General features: G+C 36.4%; 1 protein-coding gene and 1 non-coding gene across 2 annotated transcripts; both read right to left on the minus strand.

Moving 5' to 3' along the window:
• Window positions 1-339: 339 nt before the first annotated feature.
• LOC118262657 (coiled-coil domain-containing protein 39) lies at window positions 340-18,833 on the minus strand. The gene is made up of 24 exons (XM_035574195.2): window positions 18,535-18,833; window positions 18,318-18,426; window positions 17,979-18,126; window positions 17,635-17,792; window positions 17,062-17,181; window positions 16,825-16,926; window positions 16,331-16,522; window positions 15,801-15,926; window positions 15,632-15,721; window positions 15,429-15,555; window positions 15,156-15,244; window positions 14,737-14,834; window positions 14,298-14,427; window positions 13,665-13,859; window positions 13,036-13,175; window positions 12,588-12,663; window positions 12,064-12,223; window positions 8,596-8,761; window positions 7,271-7,418; window positions 4,849-5,024; window positions 4,123-4,178; window positions 1,704-1,822; window positions 1,023-1,047; window positions 340-818 (listed from the first exon to the last, which is right to left on the minus strand). The coding sequence occupies exons 1-24, from the start codon at window positions 18,660-18,662 to the stop codon at window positions 706-708; spliced, it is 2,991 nt and encodes a 996-aa protein (XP_035430088.2). The 5' UTR covers window positions 18,663-18,833; the 3' UTR covers window positions 340-705.
• Window positions 10,535-10,697, minus strand: LOC118263214 (U1 spliceosomal RNA). The gene has a single exon (XR_004782577.2). It is a non-coding gene; the product is annotated as a U1 spliceosomal RNA (small nuclear RNA).
• Window positions 18,834-18,917: the final 84 nt, after the last annotated feature.

The following is an 18,917-nucleotide window of genomic DNA, read 5'->3' on the forward strand; positions in this document are numbered from 1 at the left end:
CTAGAAAGTAGCAAACTTATCAGTTGTGGTTAATAGCCATTTAAGTAATTCCTATATTTCTGGTTAACCACAATATTTCCATTATGTGAAACCTGAAATACTAGCAGTAAGTAACCAATGCGTGAATCAGTGAATCGAAAATATTGGAGTAGATCTCAAACAATTGTCCTTCTAAGCAGCTATAACATATAGCCGTGGGTTTCCATGCGAGACGAGTATAGTAATAATAAGATACCTTCATTTGCTAACACAATATCAGGTAACGCAGGACAGTAATCGAACTACTTACGTATCCCCTTTATAAAGTTTTGTCTCAATGTGAGAATAAAACAAAAATAATAAAGAAAAATATTCATTTATTTCATCATCCATCACAATAACAAGTTCCAAGACATCATCTACTTACGGTCTTCCAATGATTTAAATAAATATAAGAAAATAAAATTGTATAATAAGCGAGAGAATCCATTCACCAGCCAGCAATGTCAGGTATTATTTTAGAGTTAAGTAACATGCATACCTAACCATGCCAAAAGCCACAACCATCTCGATATAATAATTATAAAGTTTAAAAAAAAACTACATTTTTATTAATATGTAAAGTAAATATATTCCCATTTCACAATAATTATGTGGTAGATAATATTCAAAATGCAAGTATTAATAAGTAGGTACATGCCATTAGTAGGTAGGTATGTGAGTCACCTACTTCAAAAGAGATCTTCGGGATGCAGGGCCACATGGGGCACCGCTCGTGAGCATTGACGACGACTCCAGCGCCAGAGTAATAACTCGCAGTGATACAGTGGACCGACGAGCTGGAAGACAATGCTTGCATAAGTGTGATAACTATAACTATCTAGTGTTTTGTATAACATAAAATAAACCAAGCAGATTGAAATTTTCAAATTAAAGCTAGAGGTGAACTTTTACAAAGTTATCAGCTGGATTGAACTTGGCAGCAGTTTAGGTAACGTAGGTACTAATAATATAGATAAAAGGGAATTAGAAAGTGTAGATACCTTCTTCAGGAATGTCAGCAATCAACTGCAATAGAAAAAAAGTTAATGAGAACAACATAAAAATTCCTCACAAATGATGTAATTATTAGGAAACAGAATTTGAATAGTAGCTAATTATGGAACAAGAATGTCTGAAACCAATAATTATGATGATAAGACATATAGGTAGGTAATCATAATTGCGTAACTGTTATTCCGTTTTCCTACACCTACCTATATAGGAATAAACTCATTAACCCATTTAAACAAATATTCAGAACATTCTAGCTACGATTGTCCTGAATAACAAGTCGATGGTCCAAATTTTGTCAGGCTTCTGACTAATTGATAATGAGATTAAATCGAACATTATGTACTTGGTGTTTATCAAGACATGTTGCGCAGATACCACCCTTGTCACATACTTAATGAGGCTATTCAATAAATAATCGAATACATATGATAAAAACGTAATGTAATTTAGATAGTTTGCAAAATAAGTGACTATCCTTTTACTCTTTTTATGGTATGCAGGTGAAAGTACTTTAATTGGGGGTAGGAGCTAGACCATTAAGGGAATCCAGTCCCCCCCTACAGATGCCGATGCCGATGGCTAGTAAGGTACTAGGTAATTTCACTATCCCTAGACTTTCTTGACAAAGATTATTGTCATTAGTAAATAAATGGATGAGTTATATTTACCGCATCTTCCTGGACTTTAGGTGCGAGCTGCCTTCGGAAGCCGCACAGTCTCTGCGTGTAGCCGCTGGCGATACTCACGCCGCTCTTGGTTGATGAAGCCGAGCTTGAGAACACGGATTCTGCACAAAAACAACTACTGAATAAACCCCTTTATAGTACCTAAAAAAAACTATCACCCATAAGTGTAAACTGTTAATATTTAAAAGAAGTTACAGAAAAGACTAAATTAATCTGCAGGACACTGTACAAAACGCTCTAAACTACCTATTATATTAGTAAGAAGGTATTTATATTAGGTGAGTAGGGTAAAGTACCCAATTATCAGCACTTTAAGAGTTAGTCCTAATTTAAGCCAATTTATTATTGTGAAAATAAGGCTTTTACCCGTTAAGGCAAATTTTATAGTTATAATATTTAATAAGGAAGACGATAATAAAAGAAAAACATGATTGACCTCTATCCAAGATTATTTAGACAAGTAAGAATAAAAAATGGGTCTGTCACCATTTACTGGCACCATCGCCACCAATTACTAGCATAGAGCAACCCAATTATCAGCACCTAACTATCACTGCTAGGAATTACATTAAAAAAAATAGTTACATTATTAAAATCTGTTTTTATTTAAACAAAACAATTACTTATAATCTAATAATACTTTTATCTGTATAAGTCGAGCAAAAAAAAGCGTCACGGCCGTACCATCCTTTTCTCGAAACCATTCAGGCCAATTTCGACCGCCTATAACTTCGTTGTGGATAAAACAAGAAGCCTGAATTTTCAGATACTAAGCAGGCATTATACAAACATGGCATATTTGCATTTTCATAAAATTTTAACCATTACTTTAAGAATTATAACACGTCAAAGTTTCGAAATTTTGTCACTGACTGACAGATCATCAAAAGTATAAGGCACTTTTAACAGACATAGAAGCTTAAAATTTTTGCATAAAATTAGTATTTAGTACCTATCAAGGGAAAAATCAAATATTTTGTAAATTCAGTCCAGTTTTTAACATACATCAACTGCATCAATAACTTTGTAATCCTCTATAAATGTATGGGATTACAAAGTTATTGATACAGTTACAATTTCATCACACCAATAACTTTATAAACCCATATAAATGTATGAGATTACAAAGTTATTGATGCAGTTACATTTTATTGTTTAATGGAATAATTGAATCTACAAAAATAAGTGAGATACCATCAAAAACATTCTGTAAAAAATCCAAGTCCCGCACCTCATCAGTTTATGTAAGTAGGTACCGTAAAAAATTGTGAGATCCATGTAATACCAAGTCGGTTATTTTATTTAGTCCCTACTTAAGAGACCTTCTGTCTTAAGTTATTATGTAAATTGTTATCATATCAATATTACATTAATTTTACGTTTTAAATAAAATAGATTGACTTGGCCATCGCATGAAAACACTACTTTTGTAGACATTTCTCGTATTAAATTGTTTAGTCTATTTCATGACAACGAATTACGATGGTCTATTGCACGATTACGTACGATGGCCAAGTCAATCTCTTTTTTTTAACACCTTTTCGTTCAGATGTTTTTTCAGTAATCAAAATGTCCTGTGGTGTTAGTAAATTATATTGTTGAATATCAAGATATACCAATTGCGCACTACTAAGACAATCTCCAGTATTATTATAACATTGTTTATTTGTTATAGACGTTGTCGTAGCTTGCATACCATCTACAAAATCTCTGCTAATAATACTGGTATTAAAACAAAAAATAAGAAGAGATGATGAAATTCTAGGGAAACCAATTTATCAGCATGCTTCTGATCCAATTATCAGCACCATGCTAACATTTGGATTTTGATGGTATAAACTACTTTTACAAAACAAAATTAATTCCTTGCATAAAATAAACATAATTTACACTAAAAATTAGGAAATTAGTATTTATGTACTTTTTTCCATTTATCATCACCAGTGCTGATAATTTAGAATTTACAAAATATTTGATCCATTTATCAGCACTACGTATTTTACCAATTAATCACCAGAACCTCAAATTCTACTCTTCAGATTATCATAAAAAATTATCTCAAATATCAAAGAAATCATTAGTTTCAATACTACATTTGTAAAATATACGATATATCATAAAATGTAAACACGTGAACTTACCGGCGATCACAAGAAACAAGCAAAAACAGAAGAAACTGCAGAACACAAATGTTTGTTTACATAATTTCCACCAATTTGAGGTCTCAAAGTATCATTTTCCCAATAATAGGATTCCAAAAACATACATTTATTTATTTATAAGTGTGGAAACCGAAATTAGTAAGTGAAAACCTTAGAATTTGTCGATTTATTCAGAGTGCTGATAATTTGGTGCAGTGCTAGCGTTTGGGTAGTTGCCCCTAGTATGTATTTAAGTTTACCTTCTAGTTCGACTGCCGGCTCCTTCTTACTGATCGATTGTGTGTCTGTTACGATTCTGAAAAAATAATGTGATCAGAATAACTAAAGTAGTAAACATTAAAAGTAGGTACCTACCTATTTTGTCTTATGTAACACCCTGGTAGAAACAAGAAAAGTTAACGGTAGGTAGATTTTTTTTCAAATACTTTGCGCAATAAATACCAATCTTTGGTACGTCATTTACATAGTTGGTTAGTTTCAGTTTCATAGTATTTGTCACCAAATACAGGAAATATAGAATCGGGTTCCGCCCCCTATTTGGACATTAATCATGATACAAACAAAAATAACAATAAGTATAGGTATTTATATATAATTCTTGCAGTGATTGCGTGTCAACTATCACTATCATATTATACTTTTCATCTAAGAGAAAGGATAGACAGGAACTTGAGTAAGAGAAGAAGCTTATTTTGTGAAGATGAAACTCTAAAACTGGGTAAAATATTTCGTCTGTCCCAACATTGATTCTTGAACAGATCTGCAGACCTTAAGTAGATAGGTGTATGGTCATGTATAGCGAACGCGATCATGAAATCTTGATGTAGATACTACACTCTACTAGGTATCAAAAAGTGTCAAGTAAAGTGGTAAACAGACAGTCCTGTCAATGGTAAGTAGGTCTTCTTTTGAACGTTTAATATGAAATTTAGTATAGTACATAAATAAAATAAAATGCAACTGACTTCTGTAGCAGTATCTGCAATCGTCGCATGTTCTTAGGCACGTGTTGCTTGAGGTCGGTGCGCGCGATGAGCGCGGAGAAGCGCGCAGTAATCTCAGGCGAGTTGTTGGCGAGCTCGCATAGAGACACCACGGCCGTGTGCGCTGCCTCCGAGAAGTCACGGTTCCAGAGCACTAACTAAAGCATGTAAATAGGTAAAACAGTTACAGGGCCTTTCTTCATAAAATGCAAGAAAAATCCTACGCCATTATTCGTTATAGGAAAGTTTAAGTAAATGTTTCGCTAAACAGAGAATATTATGTACGAAAATGATACCTTCTTCTGCCTAAACATTCGTGACAAAGTTAATTTAATCTGTTGGTATATCGACTACAAACTCGGGCGACATGATATGGTGGACTGGCAGTTTGTAATATAGTAAGCAGATGATCCTAAAATCATAAACGCTAAACGTCCGGGGTCTTGGTAGCTAGAAGAGTGTAGGGTGGCAACTGCACGTCGGTACGAGTTTTATATCCATTCGAAGTTAAGCATTGGCCTCTTGTAAATTATCATGAGCGAGGTAATCTATCGTCACATAGTTAGGATCTAGGATCAAGCGCGCGGTAGTCGCCACGAAGTAGAGCCTCGTATCAAGTGCTGTGCTTCGCCGCGCTAGCATTTACAGGTTGCTCATACAATCCATGTTTATAGTATTCTCTTAATACTATATTATATTGTAAAATAGTCGATGGATACATTTTTAGGTTTATAGGAACAAGGGCCAGTATCGATGCAAATCTCTACGATATCACAATAGCTACATCTGCTCAAGTGACATGGAGTAAAAAAAAAAACATTTGTAAGACTCGTATTACAGTCTTACAAATGATTTTCTTTTTGTTGTGTATGCTTGTGACCAGCGCTTGTTCGACGTAGATGAGGCGCTTGAGTTACCTCAATGTTCCATGAGTCTTTTGAACATCAGAGGATCGCGGCATCAACCGATACTGTTCACAGTTTCAAACAGTTCGGATCAAGCATGCAGTAATCTGCCACGACTTGGTCGTCGAGCGCTGTCTGCCTGCGAGCCGGTCGACACAACCATGCGACGAATGTTATCATCGCGGTGTATATAGCTTCCATAAATTTCATATTCCTTTTATTATACTACATTACGGTATTCAACTGCCGATAGCTACTTAGATTCATTTTCATCTCCTTCTCAATATGAGGTGGATAAATAAGTCTATGCAGCTTGGCTCGCTGGCCTACAGTCTGTTCCTAAAACCTAAAAATGTATCCATCGCTTATTTTATAATGTAATATAGTATTATAAGAAAATATAAGAGAAGTATTATAAGAGAATACTATAAACATGGATTGTATAAACAACATGACAGCAGTCGTGGCATTCGCCACCTGCGTGTATATGCTAGCGCGGCGAATGTTCCCGCGGCGGCGCGATACGAGACCCTACTTCGTAGCCGACTACCACATGCTTAATCCTAACTGGGTGACGATGGATTGCCTCTTTCATGATATTTTATCAGAGGCCAAAGCTTGGCTTCACACGTAATACTCGCACCTCGCGCTGCTCTATCATCAAACTTTACAAACCGATATTTTAGTATCATTTACAAGAGCAAAGGATTGGCTGTGTAGTTAGCGAGCCAGCAACTTATAATGATCGTATATTCGCATTCTGTTCTAATATATTTAATTTGGATATGATCGCGAGACTCCCAACAGTGTGAAGAGTTCATCAACAACTTTGCCTAACTGGATATCGAAATATCACAGTCGAGTGCCAGTCGTACAGAATACTACATTTTATGTACTCTATATATTTTTTTTATGGAGATATATAAAAATTCTGTTCATGTAATATTACGCCTCTACATGATAATATTGGTTGTAATGAAAAACTCGCACCCGCGGCACAAGCCGTCTGATAGCGAGAAGTCAGGAGTACCTATTACGTCATCACAGCGTATGACGCATCCCGCTAACGAACTAGCCACCGCGCTTTAGTATGTGAACATGGGAGTTGATGTGATCGGTGCTATGAGAGACAGAAAAAAAAATTTTTTTTTTTTGTTCTCACTTAAAAACATCACACGTTTTACTTTCCAAAAACATAGGCAGAGATCTATAGAGCTATTACTTGTGATATCCACTTCCATTGTCCACTCCGATATATTAGGGCCCTTATTGTCATAAATATGATACATCGGCAACCGATTCGGACTCAGTACTACCATTGACTACATAATTCGGAAATGGTGATAAAACTAAACAATATTTTGATCATTGCTTCATTGTAGAAATCATGCAATAAGGTCTGTATAAGTATAAGTTATACTTGTTATAAGTAATATGTAAGTATATGTTATCATATATGAAACGATGAGTATGTAATAGAGAGTTATGTATCGCGTGACCTGGAAGATCCTCCACTCGTCGACTCCATCGACGAGCTTCATGGCGCGCTTGGCGTTGTGGTTGAGTATGTCGCGCGCGTGCTGCAGGTGCACCTGCTGGCGCTCCATGCGGTCTCGAGCCGTCTCCAACTCCTGCTCCGTCTCCACTCTGTTCGCACAAACACATTTATTTCCTTACTAAGTGTACAAAAGGTCTTAATTTATAGAATTTACTTTCCAAACATTGCAACCATCATCATTAGCTATAGAACAAGATCTTTACTTTCGAGTAGAATAGTCAAAATTGGATGATCTTGAAGTTATTCTACAAAGAAAGACTGATCAGTATTTGGTTTTTTTATTAATTTATTTTAATTTACTAGGATTTTCTACTGTGTCGTGGGTGCATTTACAAACATACAAGTTCACATACACATGGCACCCACAGAACCAAAAGAACAAATTGTGAATCACACAAAGAGTTGCTCCGTACGGGAATCGGCCGTGCAGTCAAACAAAAAAGTTTTATTCGACGATTTTCTGTTAAATTATTAATAAGTAATTATTTTTAAACTGTTTTTAGAAGACTCAGAAGTACCGATTCCCATATCCAAAACCAAAAAGGATTTCTATATTTAAGTCTTATTTAAAAGAGACTGACAATAAACCAGCCTTCCTGAATCATATCTAAAATACTAATTTAAGTAAACAACAGCCCAAAATAAGCAGTCTAGTCTTAAATGGCAGTATAATTCATTTCGTGGGTTGGAAGACAATAGTAGCCGAATAAGGAGCCGGCGCCAGTGTTTATTAACTGTCTAGCACACGTTCTAAGAGTACTAGCAAGATATGTATAGGTATCTAGGTACTCATGTAGCACGAAGTACGAGGCTGTACCACTTTAGATTGTGTGAAGGACGTCAATAACACAAAACAGGTCAATTTACGAAGCTTCTTGATAAGCATTCGTTTCAGTGAACAGTCCTGCCAGATAAGATTATGGACGTTTGTGTTTACTGGTAAACAGTGAGATGATAAACTGAGAACAGGATATTGTATTATCACCCGCTGATAGTATGTCTTAATAATATTTTCTATGGAGCTTATGCCAAAATATGGCCAAAAAATAATTACATGAACTCCTGCCTCGGGTATGGTTAAAGGGAGCGTCAGACTTTCATTAGCTAAAAACTACCATGTTCCAACTCCTACTTCGTGGCGTGGCTCGGTACTTTGGTGGCGGCGACCTACCCGCAACCTACTGATCTACAATATCCAATCTACAGATACAGGGACTAGATCTAATATACCTAACAGTTACAGTAGTACAGTATACAAACACATACTTTTTAATTTCCAGTTGTTTGGTCTTGTCTACAGAGGTGGTGAGTCGCGATTCAGCATCCCGTATGTACTGCTCGAGGCGGCCAATGTTCCCCTGTAGCGACTGAAGCTCACTGCGCAGCTCATAGAACTGATTCCGCAAACCATTCAGCTCTGCCATTTCAGGTGCTATGAATTAAAAATACATTAGTATATATTCAAGCAAACATGTTATATTTAAGTTAAATTGCATAGAGAGTAAATGTCATCTATATGTTTATAAATATTAACCAACCCTTGTAGGTTGTCGACTTGGTTCTTCCTTTATTATTTAGTAAGTATATAATATATATTACTAATCATAACCATCAATTTGTCGGTACCCTGCTAAATATAACCGGCCTCTCTAATCAGAATGGAATAAAGTAATTTTGTAGTCCTCATTTTCAGGTAATATACATTTGGAATTCCAAACTATTGTGAAAAATAAATAGAACAAATATTTAAGAACAGGACTTATTTTCCTTATACATAACATACATATTTAAATAACCCTAGTCATGTTTTTATACTGCAATATACAATATCTACTATTACCTCAGCAGATAAGTGGCTGCTGATGAAATGGATTAGTCATTTCTCCTAATTTCGTACGCTAATTGTGAATCATGCTTATCAACAACAATTAAATCAAGACAAAGACAATATCAAATCGTCAAGGACGGTAAGAATCTGCTTTACAATGTCTGATTAAGTTTTTATTAGTACATTTATATCTGATGGATAATAAATAATTTGATTTATTTTGTGAAACTAAACGTATAATAAAAGAAAATATAACTAGGTACCTATATAGAATAGCCTTAAACCAACGTGGCTACAATTTAACATCTATTATAGAAAGTCGTGTTATTTACACTATTTATAACTCAAGGACAGCTAAATCGATTTGGCTGAAAATAGGTGGAGAGGTAGTTTAGAACTAGAAGACAGACGTAAAAAGGTAATTTAGGAAAAATGCGTACCAAGTCCGGGCATTAACTAGTAACGCATTTCGGATAATATTAGAATGAAATAATATTAAAATCAAAATTTCTAACGGCAAGTACGCAGTCCCCACTCGTAAAATTTAAGCAGTCGGGACCCATTCTAGAAAGCCAGCCGTATGTACCCATAGGTATTTAGAATGGGTCCCGACTGCTTCAATTTTACGATGACTTTCTTGTTTTAGGTTTTTTCATTTTAATATTATTTCATTCTAATATTATAAAGAAACGCAGTCGGGTTTTTTAGTTTTTTAAATTACCTTTTTTTATTTTATTTTTTTTAGTTTTATTATTGTTTTATTTTAATATATCTAGTGTCACTCTCACATTAAATACGAATCAAACGACCCCTATCAAACGGCAATCCATGAGTCGTTCAGGCTAGAGAGTAAGAAATATTCGAATTTGGCGCCAAAAATCCGCCATTTTGTTTTTTTATTATTTTGATATATCCAGTGTCATTCTCACAGTAAATGCGAATTTAACGACACCTCTCAAGTCAAAATCCATCAAGCCGTTTAGGCTAGAGAATGAGAAATATTCGAATTTGGCGCCAAAAATCCGCCATTTTGTTTTTTTATTATTTAGACATTATCCAGTGTCACTCTCACAGTAAATACGAATCTAACGACACCTCTCAAGTCAAAATCCATCAAGCCGTTTAGGCTGCAGAGCGTGCCAAACAATTATACATACAGTACATACATACATACATACATACATACATACACTCGAAAAACATAACCCTCCTTCTGGCGCAGTCGGGTAAATAGGTTTTATACAATGATTTTCTGAAAATTCATCAAAAATCTGTGGGAACGAGAATAATATGCGTACAAAGTCTGGGCATTAACTAGTAATGCATTTCGGATTATTGACATTTTGCTTATTGATAATATTATTTTCAAGGAATTCTGAGGGGACGGCGCGTACGCAGTCCCCACTACCAAAAATTACGCGTCCGAGTTATCCACATTAGGGATAATCGCAGGGGTCAACCTAACCGCAGTGCAATGGAAAGGCCTCGCCCTGGGGGAACCGCCTTCTTGATCACGGTATCCCCTACGCCAGGTAAGTATGATTTCATCGCGGCGGAGCGCGAGGGTCGTTCAACGCCGGAGAATCTTAACACCGCGATTCAGAAAATGACGTCACGGCACAGTGACATCTGTTGGTACATTTTGAGAAACTGCCTAGATAGCGTGCCCATGTCTAGATTATATTTTAACTAATATTTATAAATATAAATATTTATTTCTTTAAACAGAATGAAATATTTAGCAAACGTTATGTTTACAAAATGTCTTAACAATTTTAAAAGAGCTTGTAAGTCTATATTCTTAAGTACCAACAGCGAAAGTTGTCGATTAAAGTTGCATCATGATTTTAGGAACTTTTCTACCAATTATTAGTAGCAATGGGTAGACAAAGTTCTATAGACCTCATTTTTCCACTTTGGAAGCGTCTAAACTTTCAAACGATTGATTTTGACGAATAATGGTTTTAGGAACCATTGATGAAATATTTTTTAATGTCCTATCCATAGACAACCATTACGGATAGGTGAGACGAAAAAATTTTTTTTAGAGATGCTGTGACCGCCCGCTTTCCGCCCTCTATCTCGAAAACGGTTCACCGTATAAAAAAAAGTTTACACAAAAGTTGTAGAGAATTTTGTATGCTACAATATTGCTATTAAATACAATTACCAAAAACCCATAGGAAATGAGATATTTAAAAATAACCGCAAAAAAACGATTTTTGGGCCCTTTGACCCTGAATTTTAAGGTTTGAAATAACCCTACCATATGTAGGTTTTGAGACAAGTTTTAGGGGGTCAATATACAAGTATATACAAAATTACAGCCTGGTATCTCGCATTCCGAGATTCTTACCTAATTTAACCTTATTTGACTGGACTATAAGCCTCTTCAATACCAATGAGTAACTAAATTCATTAAAAATAAACAGTTTCTTCAATGAGCAATGAGTTGGGGAGTACTCTTTTGTTTCCCGTATTGATTTAAAATATACTGTAGCCATGTGTAAAGTCCAATCCACCTACCAAGCAGGGAAATTATAGGAAACCATTCTTATGTACAGTAGGCTCATAGCCGTAATAGACTGTCACGGGCTGTTAGTGTGTGATATTAAAGGTAAATAGGATATAAGATGCTTCCAAATGTCCTATCTCGAATTGGGGGAGGGTTGTATTTAAAAGTGGAAATGACTCGCCTAACTAAGCAGGTCCAACCAAATGTTCTATTTACTTTAGGTCCGATGGAAGTAACCAGTGCCGGCGTAAGGGCTACTGACACCCCGGGCGAAAATATTGTGGCGCCCACTTGAGCCTTTGTCGCCCTGGGCCATCGGCCCATCTCGCCCCCCTAACGCCGGCACTGGGAGTAACTTAACATAAAATGGTGGATGTTGTGCAGTACGTACAGTCCTCGCTGACGGGCGAGATGTGTCGCATGAAGTGTTGGTGCGCGGCGGCCACGACCCGCAGCGTGGCCTCGAGCGCGGCCACGTCCCGCTCGCAGCGCGATATGTCCACGTCCAGCGACGCGCCGCGCTCGCGCAGCTCCGCGCGCTCCGCCGCGAACTGACAACGTGTTGTAGCTTATGTTACATACTATCTATTCCATATTAATACCAAGGAAAGTACTTTTTAACCATCTATAAAATAAGCCCTCATCACTCCTCACATCGAATCATAACTTCTTCACAGAGTAGTCGCCTCCCTAATCTATTTGTTGACGTGTAACCGTGCTTTTTTGTAACCTATTTACAGTAACAAATTCACTGTTTCACTGACAGATAACACACACATAGATTATTAAGTCATTAATTGGTTTAACATCAAAAGTTTAAGCAGAAATTGTTTATAACAGTATGTTTAGCTATGTAAGAACTGTATTGGAATAAATAAAGATTAGAAGGTTACAATAGCATAAGGAATGACTTACCTTAATCTTGAAGTAGGTAACAGAGAGTTGCTGTCCAGATTCATCTTTACCCAAAGAGTCCACAAATATAGAGTATCTGAAAGAAAAAGGAGCACAGACATTCTTAAACTAAAAATAAAATTGCTTGCAAAAATTGGTGACACCAGTCAGTAAGAGTTAGTTTGGAGCGAGATTGATCCTATTTGCTTCTTAGAGAAAGCTTATACAGCAACCTAAATGAAATTAAATTCAATAAGTATATAATTTAAAAAAAAAATGAGCTCTATTGATTATCTTGTCAATTGCAAATGGTATTCGAGTATAAGTGGTAGGCAGAGAGGATCACTATCTTGACAAGATATCATGAAGAATTAACTCAACGGTAAAGTTATGTACCACATTTCTGTTAAAGCTTTATATTTCTTTAACAAAATATTTTTAATTATTATGTATATGCATTATTATCAACCGTTTAATAAGTTGATCGATGCGTTGTTCTCGCTCGCGTATCTCGCAGCGTAGCTTGCCGCACTCTTCGAACAAGGCACGTTTCTGCACGTTGAACATCTCTCGACGGGCCTTTATCTCCACTAGACGCTCGTTCATCGCCTGGAGGAACAAGAACATCGTTGGTAATGAAGAGATCCTTTGGTCATTGATTAAAAACTTTGTAGGAATATAAAAAAAGCTACAGGTACCTTTTTACACATTTTCATCTCGCATTACTAAAGACAATGGAAAGCCAAATATTACCTATAGGCTCGCGTACCTATATACTTTCATCTACATTAGTAATCTTTTCAAGTAGAAATGCTCGTCGGTTATGGATAGGTAGTTTAGGGCTGTGCACCCGTATTAATTAATCTAGGGTTTAGGGTCCTTTGGTACTTTTTAATATTATATTACTTTAGTTGGTACTTAGAAGTCAGTAGTTATATAGTAGCAGGCTAATACTAAAGCGCATTAGATTCATCATATTTTCAAAATTGTAAGAAAGAAACAGATGGATGAGAAATGCCGACATAAAAAGTATAGCAGTAAAATGGAGGTGTTCTATACCCCAAGATTGATTGTCAAGCACTACGACTAGGAACATACAGCATCAATATGCAGCCGTTGCTCGTCGAGGTTGAAGGCGGTGTCGTCGAGGCCGGACAGGGCGCGGGTGGCGTGCGCCACGCGGAGCCTCATGAGAGCCTCCTCCACGCGCGAGCGGCGCCACGCGTCGCGGGACGACGCCAGTTCCTTCTCACCGCCCTCCACGTTCAACATCGCTGTTTTCAGACGGCTTTGCTGTAATATATTAACATTATATGTTTATATATGTACCTCTGCACTTCTGGAAGTAACATGCTGAGTTTGTAAAGATATTGCTATGCTTTTGGCTCAAAAGAACACGTCATTTTGTGTTAAGTTTAGCGTCTCCTAAATGTCAAAAATCTGTCTTTTCAATTCCAGACATAATTCCTGTAACATCCTGCAAGAGTGTTAAAACTACACGAGAGCAAGGTAGGCCAAAAACCACGGGCTAGATGACTGCTTTCGATATAGCCATCTTCCCAACCAAAGCAATTTTTGCTTCACTTTAAAGTAGTAACCACCACAGCCTCCAGTTGAAGTACCTAGTTAAGCCTCGTACTGTTTATTTAATTTACTTATTAGGATTTTTATGTCATAGCTCTTGTATTTGAATACGCTGTGTTGTGTGTGTAACTATAGGAGAGCCCTTACGAGATTAGTATGCTCTGTAGATTTAGTCTCGACCTCCCTGGCGAGGCGCCGCATGTCATCGTGCAGCTTGGCAGAGTGACGCTCTAGCAGGGACACGCGCGCGGCGTGGCGGGCGTATACACTCTTCATTCTGGAAATAGGAACCACTTGTGTTAATAAAATTATAAGTATAGCAGGACTTTCTTGGGGAATTTATGACAAGCTTCTAACAGAGTGATAGTTATTTGAAAATTATTCCAAGGCAAGAGGATGTAATACAAGAGCTAGGAAGCTATTAAACTACTTTCTTGCAGATCCATTGAGTTAAATAAACACTCATACGTGACATACCCACATTAATGCTCCAATGTCGGCACTCAGATTTCATTACAATGCATTTAGGTATACCAACGATCAGATCAATATAATACAAACATCTTCTGTCAATCTATCAGGTTACCTGTTCTCCTTAGATACAAGTACTGCGGAGCACTCCCGCTCGGCCTGCGCACCCTCCATGTGGGAGACTCGGGCGCCGATAGTCTCCACTTGGTAGCACTGTAATGTAAAGTAATAACAACTTAATAAAAACTGCATAGGGTTGCAATTACAATACAATTGTGATCCAGCTTAATATAAAAATGTTATTATATTTGCGCCGTTTGGCATTTTCTACACTGGCAGTGGTCAAAACACCAAAAACCGCGGTTACTGGAAGATCAAGCTATCCCCCGCCTCTGTGTAATTTCATTATACAGTATATTAAAATATTGGTTACTTTATCTGCATATAATAGTCTTGTAATACCAATATGTTAAGTTCAACATGTAAAAGATAATTATTTTATGTATAATCCTTCTATTAAAAGTAAATACTTACAACATTATAGAGGGCTTCCTTTTGAGTCTGCAGTAGTCTTTGCATGCCGCGGTTCTTAGAATCTAACTTACTACAGATTGCCTTGGAAGCTGGGAAACACACATAAATACACACTTACAATACCTCTACATCATTGGTTGTTTAAAAATATAACTATGTAAAATAATAGCAGGAGAATAGATAGTTTCGATCAATCACAAAAAAGAAGTAGTTACTTATGTAACATGAAATAAACAAGATTATAAAATTGTATAATTTTATATATGTACTTACATTTAAGTTGCATATAAAACAGTTTCTCTTCGTTCTGAAGGGTTTGAAGTTTCTGTTGTTCGACGAAGGAGCAGTGCATGGCGCGCTGTTGGTTCGTCGTGACCTGACTCGCGTAGCGCTCCTCCTCCTAAACAATAATAATAACTATGTAGTACTTATATTCCCTACACCCGTCTAAGTATTTAAAGTAAAAAAGTACTTACATTCAGTATGTCCTCAAGTTCCTTAGCTCTCTTCTCTGATGATTTTGTTTTATCCATAGAATCCATCAATTTCTTTTTCAGCTCTCTAAGCTGAAATATAATTTGAATTCGAATTAAAATACAATCATTATTAAAGTGTTATTTCTACAGAAAATGTTCTTATAGGTACCTTACTGTCGATCGCCTTGAGAGCCAAGTCCTTACGATGCTGCTCATTCATAATATTTCTGTTTTCAGCGTGAAGCTTCTCCAAACAGTTTTGCATGTTACTCAATTCACGCTGAAGACTTTTTGCCTGAAACATACAAATATACAGTTGGTACACGTATTATACAGGTACTTTATTGGTGTTAAAATTATGAGACCCAATATATCGGCTGTGCAACCAGTGCCACGCAACATGTCCTGTTCCCGATCTGTTCCGGGTCTGGGTATCACGTGTATGTGAAATTGTGTATTTTTGTTTTTGTAAACGCATCCACGACACAGAATGAAAATATATTAAATACATTTGTGGCCCAGGGCGACAAACGCCGATGCCGCCGTCGATGGGATCCGCAAAAAACTAACACTTGATATTGCTTCCCTCAATGGGCGCCACAATATTTTCGCCCAGGGTATCAGTGGCCCTTACGCCGACACTGATAAAATATTTATAGAAGTTGGTCATTGGGCATTCGAATATATGAAATATCTCACCTCACTATCAAGCGTGATATTGATTTCTATAAGCTGTTGGTGAGAGATGCGTATCTGGCCGAGCTCCGCTGCGAGCGCCATGTTCTCCAGCTTGGCGTCATTGTTGTTGCCGCGTTGCTGGTCGCAGAACGCTTGCTGCTCACGGCACTGCTCCGCCAAGTTGTTCGCTTCAGTTTCTAGTACCGCATAGTCCTGTAAAATTATAAGTTTACAAAACTTACAAAGCAATATGTCCTATATTACCAGTAGATATACATGATGCTCATGTATGTCATGTTCAATTTAAACTCTTCACCAGTTGATACAAGTGTAATTAGAAGCAGAAGATAAGTAGACATACCTATATTCTATAGTCTAAACAGCACATATCTATTGTAGAAAAGGAAACCACGGTCTCGTAAAATGACATAGCCAAAGATATCTTATAAGTTTTGAATGGAAATACTGGTAGTTAACTACATTAAAGCAATTTTACACCAGTCTTTTTTGCATACCTCTCGAATGTGTCTGATATCCTTGTCGCGTTGCCTCAAGTTCTCGACGGCTGCGGTCCACATTGACATCATTTGTTTCCTCTCCTCCATTCCTTCCATTACCTGTTCACAATCTTAGCATTAGGCAGACAAGAAACAAACTTAGGTACTTCTATATCCAAGACCTTGATAATTACAATAAGCTCTTTTACATAAGACTCATTAGAATTTGTGTGTGAAGTAGGTAATACAGGGTACCTGTATTGAGATCCTATCACAAGCGCGTTCTTCAGCACTAAGGTTGGAGACCAGCTGTACCAGCCGCTCATGCATGCGATCATGTTCCAGTTTCAGCTTCTGTCTCTTTGTCTCCAATGCCTGAAGAACATAAACCATACATATTGCATAACAGCTAAATATACAGACATTTAAATACAAAAAAAATTAAAGATATTAAATAATTGCAGCTTATTCACATGTATTTTCATCATCACGTCCGCCACAAGACATCCACCCATTGGTCTGCAATATTTAGAACTAATAAATTTAAAATTAATTAAAAAAACATTGTCCAGCGGACCAAATTGTGAATCTAAACCATTCTCAGATCCCCTTGAACACACACAAAAAATTTCATCAAAATCAGTCCAGTCGTTTAAGAGAAGTTCAGTGACATACACACTTACAGAAGAATTATATATATAAAGATTATGATAAATAAAATGCTATTACCACATGACTATGAACTTGCATGTTCATAAGTCTAAATATTGTTGGCAAAGATGTGTCATATAAATTGTATTTGAAAGTTAACAAACACAAACAAATTACCTTTGCTTTAGAGAGATCTTGTTTAGTGAATTGCTCAATGGCTGTGATGTCACAGGCAGATCTCTCAAGTGCTCCTCGCCACTCTGCTAAGGCTCCTCGCTCACCACACACCTCGGACTTCATAGAATCAGCCTTTTTCAAGTATTTTGTAATCATGTCTGGAATATTTTATATCAGTATTTTATAATTTGTTTTTACAGTCTGACTACATAAAAAAAAACCTGTTCATTGTTGAAAGTAGTAATTTATTAATATTTCAATTCTTCAATGAAATTAAACCCGTATTGGTAATCTTGATTTGATATTATATGGTAAAGAATTGATATTATCAAATTGGTGTTTACTTTGAAGCCTATCAATCCTAGCTTGGATGTCTTTGCTCTGCTTGTTACAGTCCAGCACATCTCTGTCCAGTCTGTCTGCCTCATTGGTACACAACTGAAGCAGCTTCACCTCTTGTTCCATCTGCTGCTTATGTGCAAATAGCAGGCGCTAGAGATAACAAAGAAAATATTATAATTAGCTAACTATTTACTACATACTTCCTTAATTAATTTTCGACACCACTAACTTATTCAGTACTCAAAGAAAATATAAACCTGATTTTATAATGATAAATTCAAGTTGGAAAAGTGTGGTGATGAATTTTCTACTAAAGAAATAAAAGTATCTCCAAAACTCACAGTATTCTCCTGATATTCAGTTTGGACATGAAGTTTGTAGTTGTTCAGATCTTCACGCTTTTGCTTTTGCAAAGTTAAAGCCTCTTTTAAACGTTGTAACTCAGTTTGTCTGAAATTATGAAACAATGACATTGCATCAATTCAAAGTTTTAACTAAAGGTAAACTAAAATATATAAGACCGTTATCAAAAAGAAAAAAGGTAAGAACTGCGATTACCTCTCAATTAATATGGATTCTAGCTCTTTATTTGCTGAATCTGCTAAAGGAATTCTAGTTCCTTGATTCCATCCCAAAGCCTCTAATAGATGAGCCATATAGGCAGGCGGTTTTACTGCTTCCGTCATTGTTGCAAATAATATATTTAAAAAACTACAGAATATTTGCTCGAGCCTCAATATCAAACTACTATCTTGTTAAATCGATTTCACAAAAATCATTTTCTATCACTAGGCATCACCAATAACAACAATAACAAAACAAATTCACCGCCATTTTTCAAAATAACAAATGAAATGACATCTGTCATCGGTTCATATCAGAGACATTTTGTTACTTTTTCTAAGAGGAATACGAACCGTAATTTTCCGAAAATCATACAT

Source organism: Spodoptera frugiperda, chromosome 12 (assembly GCF_023101765.2).
Source record: "Spodoptera frugiperda isolate SF20-4 chromosome 12, AGI-APGP_CSIRO_Sfru_2.0, whole genome shotgun sequence".
Lineage (NCBI taxonomy): Eukaryota > Metazoa > Arthropoda > Insecta > Lepidoptera > Noctuidae > Spodoptera > Spodoptera frugiperda.